At 39.8% G+C, this 12,281-nt stretch overlaps 1 protein-coding gene across 7 annotated transcripts in view; it reads right to left on the bottom strand.

Annotated features, from left to right (window-relative positions):
* Window positions 1-12,281, bottom strand: part of si:dkey-237i9.1 (SEC14-like protein 1) — a 184,266-nt gene that overhangs the window by 115,493 nt on the left and 56,492 nt on the right. For all 7 annotated transcript variants that reach the window (XM_052600737.1, XM_052600739.1, XM_052600740.1 and 4 more), the window contains exon 5: window positions 9,906-10,034. In XM_052600737.1, the coding sequence (XP_052456697.1) occupies window positions 9,906-10,034 (129 nt within the window). The remainder of the gene's footprint in view (window positions 1-9,905; window positions 10,035-12,281) is intronic.

Here is a 12,281-nt window from a genome sequence, read left to right as displayed (position 1 = left end):
AACCTGTCACGCGGCATCAGAGAGGCTAAGAGACAGCACTCCAGGAGGATAGCTCATCAATTCAGTGGCAGCAGAGACACTAGGAACCTGTGGCAGGGGATACAGACCATTATGGACTACAAGCCCCCACCACGGACCTGTGACAACAACATCTCTCTGCTGAACGAGCTGAACACTTTCTTTGCTAGCTTTGAGCAGCAAAACAGCATCACTGCACAAAAGACTCCACGTCCTCCCAGCGACCAGGTGATGACGCTGACCTCAGACAGTGTGAGGAGATCCTTCAGCAGGATCAATGCACGCAAAGCTCCGGGTCCTGACAACATCCCTGGGCGTGTACTGAGAGACTGTGCAGCAGAACTCACTGATGTCTTCACAGACATTTTCAACATCTCAGGCTGTTGTTCTCACATGTTTCAAAACTACCACCATCATTCCAGTTCCGAAGAAGCCATCTCCATCCTGCTTCAATCCTCATGAATTGCTTTGGATGGCTAGTCATGCACCACATCAAGTCTGGTCAATCTCTCTCTCAACGTGGAGAAGAAGATTGTTGTAGACTTCAGGAGAGCACACACTCAGCAGGTTCCTCTGACCATCAACGGTGCGACTGTGGAGAGAGTGAGCAGCACCAAATTCCTGGGTGTGCACATCACAGAGGACATCTCCTGGACTGAAAACGCCACAGCACTGGCCAAGAACTCACAACAGCATCTCTACTTCCTCTGCAAACTGAGAAAAGCCAGAGACCCGCCCCCCATCATGTGCACCTTCTACAGAGGCACCATCGAGAGCATCCTGGCGAGCTGCATCACTGTGTGGTATGGTGCCTGCAACGCATCCTGCCGAAAGACTCTGCAACGCATAGTGAGAGCAGCTGAGAAGATCAATGGTGTCTCTCTCCCATCCCTCCAGGACATTTATGGAACCCGTCTCACCCGCAAAGCCCTCTGCATCACCGGTGATCCCACTCACCCATCACACAGCTTCTTCAGTCTGAAGGACAGCTTCATCCACCAGGCTGTCAGGAAGCTGAACTCCCTCCCGAACTTGCCCCCCTCCCCTCTTCTGCCCCAGGCACCACTGAACTATGAACTATGTTGCCAGCCTATTTAACACTTGTTGATGCTTTTTATTATTTTGCTTGGCCCCTAACAATAACGCCAACGAAAACAATAGGTGCCTACGCACATTCGGTGCTTGGCCCCTAATAAAAATAATAACAAAAATATTTTTTTTTTTTGGTGTTTTTGTTTTGAGTAGAAAATCTGAATATTATATTACTCCAGATCGTGTGACTGGAGTAATGATGCTAAAAATTCAGCTTTGAAAGTCAGCCAGGCACCACTGAACTATGAAATATGTTGCCAGCCTATTTAACACTTGTTGATGCTTTTTATTATTTTGCATGGAGTCCATAACCGTCTTAAACATGCCACTTCCTGTTGCCATTGGATGGCGCTATGACTATAATTGAATATGGGGGTGTTGATCTGTTCAGGAAAGGACAGTGCAGTAATATGATGCTGTAGCATTAAGCTAAGTGTTGCTAACATGTTTTAATATGTTTCTAGCATGCTGCCATTGTATTTATCACTTTATGGCACTTTTTAATGTTACTAGGAGTCCATTACAGTGTTACACATGACACTTCCCGTTACCAACAGTTGGCGCTATGATTATAACCGAATACGGGCATGATGATGTGTTCAGTACAGTACCTGTCCAATGTGTGAAGTTTGGGCCAGATCAGACGTTCTTAGCATGAGTTAGAGCAACTTCCTTATTCAGTGCAATAGTTGCATGCTTTAACACTTCGCTAAGTGTTGCTAGCATGTTTTATTATGCTTCTAGAATTTTGCCAGCCTATTTAACCCTTGTTGATGCTTTTTATTTTTTCGTAAGGAGTCCATAACAGTTTTAAACATAACACTTCCTGTTGCCAGCAGGTGGCACTATCATCGAATATGGGCATATCGATGTGTTCAGGAGAAGACTCATTTAATTTGTTCAATTTGGGGCAGATCGGACACTATATGCCTGAATTGCAGTAACTTCCTGTTTCACTGCATTAGTAGCATGCTTTAGCACTTAGCTAAGTGTTGCTAGCATGTATTATTATGTATCTAGCATGTTGCCAGCCTATTTACCACTTGTTGACACTTTTTAATACGTTCCTAGGAGTCCAAAACAGTGCTGACCACATCACTTTCTGTTGCCAGTAGGTGGCGCTATGACTATAACCAAATACGGGCATGTTGATGTGTTCATTACAGGTTTCTTGTCAAACATTTGAAGTTTGGGGCAGATAGGACATTGCTTGCCTGAGTTACAACAACTTCCTTTTTCTCTGCATTAGCAGCATACTTAAGCACTTAGCTAAGTGTCGCTAACATGTATTAGCATGCTTATAACATTTTCTGAGCCTATTTAACACTTGTTGATGCCTTTTATTATTTTGCAAGGAGTCCATAAAAATGTTAAATATGCCACTTCCTGTTGCCAGCAGGTGGCGCTATGAATATAATAAAATACGGCGATGTTGATATCTTCAGAACAAGACTCTTGTCAAACATTTGAAGTTTGGGGCAGATCAGACATTGCTTGACTTAGTTACAGCAACTTCCTTTTCAACTGCATCAGTAGCATGCTTTAGCAGTTAGCTAAGTGTTGCTATCATGTTTTAGTATGTTTCTAGCATGACGCCAGTGTATTTATCACTTGCTGGCACTTTTGAATATGTTGCTAGGAGGAGTCCATAAGAGTGTTAACCATGTAACTTCCTGTTACCAACAGGTGGCGCTATGACTATAACCGAATACGGGAATGTTGGTGTGTTCAGTACAGGACTTTTGTCAAACGTGTGAAGTTTGGGGCAGATCAGATTTTGCTAGGCTGAGTTAGAGCAACCTCCTTATTCAATGCAATAGTTGCATGCTGTAACATTTAGCTAAGGGTTTCTAGTAGGGCTGCACGATGTGTCGTTAAAGCATCGATATCGCGATGTAAGATTCCGCGATAGTCACATCGCAGGATGTGCGATGTAGGCTGTCGTAGTTGATCCGTTATTCATTAACTGTACGGGCCAGCTGCTCCCCAGCCCTTGACGAATGTGATTCGCGGATTAATTGCACAGCTTACTCATCATAGAGAGAAAGTTTATCATTGACAGGAGTGAAAACCACATGCAAGTTTAACAGGGCATAGAGAGGGAGCGCGAGAGAGACAGAGAGCGCGCGCGCGCAAGAGAGAGAGAGAGAGAGAGATAGAGAGAGAGCGCGCGAGAGGCAGAGAGAGAGCAAGTCATCTTCAAACAACACAAACGCTGTCTTGCTCTCTCTCCCTCGCGCATATTAATCAATTGACAAGATGGTGTCGATGTTTAAATCATTTAAAATGAGAATGTAAGTGTGCTCACCCCATTTTTGTTTGTAAGAAAAAATATCGCAATATATGTCGCAGAAAAATAAAATATCGCAATGTCATTTTTCCCAATATCGTGCAGCCCTAGTTGCTAGCATGTTTTATTACAGCATATCATATGCCGCGTTTCCACCGAAATTACCCGGAACATTTTTACCAGGAACTTTTTTTCCCAGGAACTTTTTTCCCCCCAGACCTGTTGCTTTCTGCGTTTCCACCGCGGTGTAAAGTACCGGGAAGATTAGGCAAATGACTGGTGACGTAGGTCCGGGCGCGTTTCTCAATACAAAATACCGCTGATAAAAAAATAAAAAATATGCTGATTTTGGACGTGCATCATCGGTAGTTAGTTCAGACTTTGTGCATTCGACTGGGGAGTGTGATGCAACTATGCAAGTCTGGTAAATCTATAAACAGCAGCGTAACTATATATATATATATATATATATATATATATATATATATATATATATATATATATATATATATATATATATATATATATATATATATATTATACTTGATAACTTCAGTCAGCTCGTCTTGGCTACTGCAATTTTCCCTACTGTATATTTACAATAAAACGAAATAGGATATCAAATACCACTGCCTCCTTTGGTTTTCATTTAAGCATAATAACAGCTGCAGAAATGTACTTAGTTCAGAGATATGTGTATATGCAGCCATTACAATGAAACGAAATATTATATAAATTTGCCTTTTTTATTTTCATTTTAACATATAGATAAATTGAATACAGACCAAAGAAAACCTGTTAGATTTACCCCGCAGCTGAATTATATTTTATGTTTAACCACTAAAGACACATCAGAGCCAGCAGCACATATCAGAAGGTCTATCCCAGGAGAGGCTGCTCTCTGCGGATACATGAAAACTGAGCTCCCGCTGATTGCGTGGAGCTCACTGTCTCTGAGATCGGCGAAACACATTTTTTAAATAGGCGCTGTCTTTATAAATAAACCACATATTTGAGTTTTAAACAACTACATTCTCGCCTGAAATACTTTTAAAATTACATTTCATGACACAATAACAGTAATATTTGAAAATGATCCAAATAAATGGTGGTTGAACTCAACCAATGCTGTGTGAACTCAGATGGCTTTGGCTAAAGCAATTTTCCCCTCAGTATATTTACAATAACACGAAATAGGATATAAAATACCACTGCCTCCTTTCGTTTTCATTTAAACATAATAGCAGCTGCAGAAATGTACTTAGTTCAGGGATATGTGTAACGTTATATACAGCCATTACAATGAAACAAAATATTATATAAATTTGCCTTTTTATTTTCATTTTAACATATAGATAAATTGAATACAGACCAGAGAAAACCTGTTAGATTTACCCCGCAGCTGAATTATATTTTATGTTTAACCACTAAAGAGACATCAGAGCCAGCGGCACATATCAGAAGGTCTATCCCAGGTGAGGCTGCTTCTCGGCGGATACATGAGGACTGAGCTCCCGCTGATCGAGTGGAGCTCACCGTCTCAGAGAACGGCGAAACACATTTTTAAATAGGCGCTGTCTATATAAATAAACATCAGATTTGAATTTTAAACAACTACATTCTCGCCTGAAATACTTTTAAAATTACATTTCATGACACAATAACAGTAATATTTTAATAAATATTATAACCGAATAAATGGTGGTTGAATGCTGCGTGAACTCAACCAATCAGAATGTTTAGCGCCAAAGTCCCGCCCCCGAAAGTTCCTGAACTTTAAAAAAGTACCACCTCGCCAGCAGGGACTTTCTGAGGGGCATTTTTTTACCCGGAACTTTATTTAGTTCCTGGTTCCTGCGGTGGAAACACACCAAGTACCAGGCCAAAGTCCCTAGTTCCTGGGTAAAGTTCCTGCGGTGGAAACGCGGCTATATTTTATGACAGATTCAGAGCAAGAAATACCAACATGTTGACTTTGTGTGGCTTAAAATTAGTACATTGTGTTATATTATGTTTATATGCCAGTTAAGGATGCTCATATTGACCGTTTAACCCTTAACCGAAAGTAAACATTTTGACCGATGAAGGGGCCGTTCACATACCACGTCTTTTTTTTTTTTTAATCAGGTTGTTATTTCAAATGCAAATGCGCTCGCAACGTGCTGGTTTTTTCCAGGCCATTCCACACTGCATCTAGTTAGAAACAGCTTTTCAGAATGACGAAAGCGCACCAGGTCATGTGACAAGTACCAAGTCAATCAGCTTCCTTCGGGGTGAAACACTGCAGTTTTATTTTACTTTTCTTTGAAAATAAATCTTGTAGCAGAGTTACAGCAAGGGTTTTCAGTGGTGGAAATCCATTACTGAAATTTCCTTGTTGTAACGGAGATCGCAGCTGATAGATGCTTATCAACAACAGACGTCTCAGAAGCGCACCTGCCTGAGCTCTTTGGAAAGGAGAAAGCGATGTTCGCGTGTGTGTGCGTGAACTCACTGGGCGTTGACACACGCAACCACACACCAACATAGGGCTGGGTACCGAACTTCGATACCTTTATGGTATCGAACGAAAAACTTCGATACTATGAGTATCGAAAAATTATTTATCTTTCGGTGCCAAATTTCGGTTCCAAAAACCAAGCGGCCGTGTTTTTTTTTTGCCAAACGGCTGTGTCTGTGTGAGCTTGTAGCATACGTGCATGTAAGGACCTAAATTCGCCGTGAATGGCTGTCGACCACCACGTGACTTGACGGGGAGGATTTTTGAAGAAACTCGTAGTCACACAACACAAGTGTAGTTGTTTTTTCTCAAAACGTTTCCATTTTACAATGTCAAAAGGTCTAAAGTGTGGCTACACTTTATAAAAGTGGATGCCGAGTCAGCAAAGTGCAACATATGCGATAAGAGTATTGCAACCAAAGCCGGCTTGCCCTCCCTCCCTGTTTAGTTTGGTCTACTCCATTGCGTATCTTGAAACACGCCCCCAATCACGTTGTCTAAAAAACAGAGAGAGACAGATTTATCCGGTACAGCGAATTTCTCTAAGCAGCAGGCCACTGTATACGTTCACTTAAAACATAACCGACTGTGTTTACGAGAATACTTGCAGAGACAATTAATTTGATATAATTGTGTATGTGTGTTCATTCAGAAGCCACGATACGCGAAAGATGAATTCATTATCTGTACGCGCATTGTCTGAAATGCTGCTCGTAGTGCATGCTTTGAATGAGTGAGCGCAAGCTCAACGCGCGCGAATTGTTTAAAACGCTTGAATCAGCAATATTTAGAAACGAGTGCAAACGATCAGCTACGATCCGTTTCACCCCTTCAAGCGAGTGAACAACACGAATCAAGTTAGGAATTTTACATCACTATTCACGATAGCCCATCGGACTGGAAAACACAATAGCCTCGGGACGTGGGGCTAGCGATTTTGCGAGCCCTGCACCTCAGATCTATCCAGTTTGTGAAATACTGGTTTCCACACTGGTTTCGTTAAACAAAATAAATAATTATTTTAAAAGATTGACTCAAAAGAATCATCGGTTCACGAACTTGCCAAAGATTATCTATTATTGAACATCTCGAATGAATAAAGACTTCAAGTTCATCTGTAAAGCACAAAAAGCTATCGTTTGAGTTTATAAACTAAAATTTCATGCATGATTTGTATGGACCTGATAACTGAATGCAAAGTGTGAGTTCTAGAATAATGTTTGTGTCTTGATGAGCATGTATAGCTCACTAGGAGTCGCTAAATGAACAGCTGTTGTTCTTTTTTTTTTTTTTTTTTTTTACGGAGGATCAGTTGCCATATTGGTTAAAATCCCCAAACTGTTTACTTAAATATTAAATTAATAAATGACATCAAAACAGGAGCGTTTGCGTTATGATGTGGTGGGCTGCTGTGGGCCAGAAAGTCCAGGGCCACTTTTTGGTCCCAGTCTGCCCCTAAATGGCGCACCCCTATCCAAAAAGCACAACCAGTTGTATTAATAATGTTATCCTGAGTGTGAAGTGTTACCAGAAATTGTTTTAATTAAGGTGAAAAATAAAAGTTTTGTGTTTCATGTATTTGTGTTGATGTTGAAATGGATTTTAAAACATATGGTATCGAAAAAAGTATCGTTAGGAACCGGTATCGAAACTGAGGTATCGAAATTGGCACCGGATCGAAAGATTTTGAACAATACCCAGCCCTACATCAACAGACATATTTAGCTGAGCAAGCCAAATGAAGCGAGCGAAAAGTAGGCCCATTTCGAGAGAAAGGGCAACGAAAGTTACTTGCAAAATATGCTACGTGGTATTAAAATAAAGCAGTATTGCAAGTACAATGCTGTGTCACTTGAGACGCAAACATCCACAAGCAAATGAAAGGCGCATCCCAAAGCTGGTCACTCTAGCGAGATGTTATCTCTTAATTCCCTGGACATCTGTGCCATCGGTGAAGGTGTTTTTTAGCGCGGGCTGTCCACAGGCTGCGCCCCAGACTAACCCCACATCATGACTTGTTACTAGGGGTGTAACGGTTAGTAAAAATATTTTAATGACACGGTTTTGGCGGTTATAGAGTTCTAATGACGGTGTTCAACTATAACCGCCAAAACAGTGTCATTAAAATATTTTTTACAAATATTTTTTATCAAAAATTATTTTCATTTTTTAGATAGGATCATAAGATGCGCAATATATCGGGAGACATGGTTTTTACCACTTAATGAAGTTTTGTAAATCGTCAGACATGATATTTACCACTTCATTAAATTTTGCTTTGTAGAAAACCTTTCTTAAAAACGAACTTCGTTTTGAACAAATTTTATATCTTAATTTTAATAAATGTTTCATCAACCAATTGCATGTATTTTAATAAATAAAAAGCAAATATAGCAGACAATGATAACCGTGACCGATACTTGCACTGCACTGTGAACTAGAGCGCATCTCATCGTAAATGAAACTCAGCGTAGGCCTATGCCTCATACATTAGCATTAAATATCTTTGCTGCATCCTTTCTAGAACAGACAATGGCTTTTTGTTTTTGCGGCTCGCATCAGCAAAGCATTGTATCGTCCATAGACCGCAAAACAATCAGCGGATGGCGGGCGGGTGCGGCTTTGAAATTTGCTCAAAAAACTTTGGCGCAGATGATGAGTTTTGTGATAGATCTCCTTAATAAATGGAGGTCTGAAATCTCTGCCCCTTTACCGATCAGAGCGCGCGCTGACACGGCGTTATCTCCAAGAACAACCAATTGACCCCCCCCCCACGACGGTTATGTTATGAACCGTCACATTTGACTCGTGTCATAACAGTCATCACCAATTCTGAAACCGGCACACCCCTACTTGTTACATTTCTTAAATAAAAATGTACAAAAATGATCGCAGCCGAAAAAATTATATAGCTCATTTTTTTAATTGTGCGATTAATTGATTTTTCGACTATATCGCAACAGGCCTACCCCTAGGTGTGTGGTTTTTTTTTTCAGCGAACCATGCCATCCCTAGTGCCTACGCACCTTCGTTGCTTGGCCCCTAACAATAACGCCAACTAAAACAATAGGTGCCTACGCACATTCGGTGCTTGGCCCCTAATAATAATAATAACAATAAATGTTTTTTTGGTGTTTTTGTTTTGAGTAGAAAATCTGAATATTATAAGGATTTCTGAAGGATTGTGTGACTGGAGTAATGACGCTAAAAATTGAGCTTTGAAAGTCAGCTTTAATTGTTCCTAATAAACTGTTAACCTTTTAACCTGCACTTTGCAAGTGGAGCTCAAATTATTTTGTTGGATAATTAAATATATTATAAATAAACTACAAAAACAAAAATACATTTATTTTGTCCTCACATTCTTTCTTCCAACTCTTCCCTCTCAGTCACACACCTGACTGAAAGGCTCATTATGCAGCTCATTATGTGGGCCTTTGTCTTTTAGGGTGTAAATCACAATATTCATGATAGTTGATGCCTAGTCACATATGGCCTTTCAAAACAAAAAGTGTCTTAGAAAATTCAATCTATTGTTTTCTGTGAGTGAGTAAACAAGATGATTTTCACATCACTTTGAAAGCATAACTTCTAGACTACAAGCTCCAGGTTTGTCAGTCTTGTGAACAAATTTTGTTTTTGTGTTTTATGACGTTATTTCAGTGACTTCAACATTTTTTTTTCACTAACCATGCATAAACGTTTTCTCAAAAACTAAAACTAAATGTACATACATGCTATTTGCATATTATTGTAGCCCTAGTTTGTGCTGAATACAGTGTTTTTAAACTTTAGCCATGTATATGTTTAGAAGCAACTGAAAAAAGTACAAAAGTCAGGGCATGTCAAAACTTCTCCAGGCCCTCCAAAGCCCCTAGACCTCAGAGTGTTAAGCCTCAGATTTACAGGTACAGGCAGGGTTTAGCAACTCATCATCTACGGGTAACTGACAAATAAACCAACATGTGTATATGGTTTTAGAAGAACATCAGTGTGGCTACACACCTTTTTGATGCTGCTGGCATACTGCTTCATGGCGATCTTCTCCACTGTGCTCTCAAAACCAAAGAAAGATTTGATGTCCAGACTGGCAGATTGTTCAAAACATGTCCATTCTTCATTTTCTGGGTGAACCTACATTGGACAACATGACACATGCCAACTTTGTTAAACTCCCAATAAAAGAGTAGTATAAAAATAATGAAAGTGAAAGTGACGTGACATTCAGCCAAGTATGGTGACCCATACTCAGAATTCGTGCTCTGCATTTGACCCATTCTAAGTGCACACACACAGAGCAGTGAACACACACATACTGTGAACACACACCCGGAGCAGTGGGCAGCCATTCATGCTGTGGCGCCCGGGGAGCAGTTGGGGGTTCGATGCCTTGCTCAAGGGCACCTAAGTCATGATATTGAGGGTGGAGAGAGCACTGTACATGCACTCCCCCCACCCACAATTCCTGCCGGCCTGAGACTCAAACTCACAACCCTTCGATTGTGAGTCCGACTCTCTAACAATTAGGCCACGACTTCCCTCCAGTATCAGTTTTAATGTTGTCAATTTTCAATATTTCTACATCAGTTTAAGTAGTAGAGAGCAGCACAACAACTTATGTTGAAGTAACAAATACTGAATACACTATTTAACAACCAGATCAGATCTGAGCAAAAGAACACTGGACATTTAAGTTAAAATTTGAAAATCAAATCAGAATGGTACGAGTTGTATGCACTGTTGGTGATTTTAATATCCATGTCGATAATGAAAAAGATGCATTGGGATCAGCATTTATAGACATTCTGAACTATATTGGTTTTAGACAACACGTTTCAGGACCAACTCATTGTCGAAATCATACTCTAGATTTAATACTGTCACATGGAACTGATGTTGATAGTGTTGAAATTATTCAGCCAAGTGATGATATCTCAGATCATTATTTAGTTCTGTGCAAACTTCATATAGCCAAAATTGTAAATTCTACTTCTCGTTACAAGTATGGAAGAACCGTCACTTCTACCACAAAAGACTGCTTTTTAAGTTATCTTCCTGATAATCCAAATTCCTTAGCATATCCAAAACCTCAGAACAACTTGATGATGTAACAGAAACTATGGACTCTCTCTTTTATAGCACTTTAAATAAAGTTGCTCCTTTACGCTTAAGGAAGGTTAAGGAAAACAGTTTGACACCATGGTATAATGAGCATACTCGCACCCTAAAGAGAGCAGCCCGAAAAATGAAGCGCAGCTGGAGGAAAACAAAACTATAGAAGTATTTCGTATTGCTTGGTGGGAAAGTAACCTATCCTACAGAAAAGCATTAAAAACTGCTAGATCCGATTACTTTTCTTCTCTTTTAGAAGAAAACAAACATAACCACAGGTATTTATTCAATACAGTGGCTAAATTAACGAAAAATAAAGCCTCAACAAGTGTTGACATTTCCCAACACCACAGCAGTAATGATTTTAAGAACTACTTCTAAAATCGATACTATTAGAGATAAAATTGCAACCATTCAGCCGTCAGCATCACATCAGACAGTGCATTATAGACCCCCTGAGGAACAATTCCACTCATTCTGTACTAAAGGAGAGGAAGAATTGTATAAACTTGTCAAATCATCTAAACCAACAACATGTATGTTAGACCCTATACCATCTAAGCTCCTGAAAGAGGTGCTTCCAGAAGTCATAGATCCTCTTCTGACCATTATTAATTCCTCATTGTCAGTAGGATATGTCCCCAAAACCTTCAAACTGGCTGTTATTAATCCTCATCAAAAAAACACAACTTGACCCCAAAGAACTAGTTAATTATAGACCAATCTCAAATCTCCCTTTTCTTTCCAAGATACTAGAAAAGGTGGTATCCCCACAATTATATTCCTTCTTAGAGAAATATGATATATTTCCAGTCAGGATTTAGACCGTATCATAGTACTGAGACTGCTCTCCTTAGAGTTACAAATGATCTGCTCTTATCATCTGATCGTGGGTGTATCTCTCTATTAGTTTTATTGGATCTTAGTGCTGCGTTTGACACAATTGACCACAACATTCTTTTTCATAGACAATGGAATTGCAATGGAAGTGCATTAGCATGGTTTAAATCGTACTTATATGACTGCCATCAGTTCGTAGCAGTGAATGAAGATGTATCATATCGATCACAAGTACAGTATGGAGTACCTCAAGGCTCAGTACTAGGGCCGCTACTCTTCACGCTTTATATGTTACCCCAATTTGAAAAACTAATGGAATGCATAGTCGATATAAAAAACTAGATGACGAGTAATTTCTTACTACTAAACTCTGAAAAAAAAAACAGGTGTTAATTATAGGACCTAAAAACTCAGCTTGTAATAACCTAG

Source organism: Carassius gibelio, chromosome A6 (assembly GCF_023724105.1).
Source record: "Carassius gibelio isolate Cgi1373 ecotype wild population from Czech Republic chromosome A6, carGib1.2-hapl.c, whole genome shotgun sequence".
NCBI classification, from domain to species: Eukaryota; Metazoa; Chordata; class Actinopteri; order Cypriniformes; family Cyprinidae; genus Carassius; species Carassius gibelio.
This window is presented reverse-complemented; position numbering and strand designations above follow the sequence as displayed.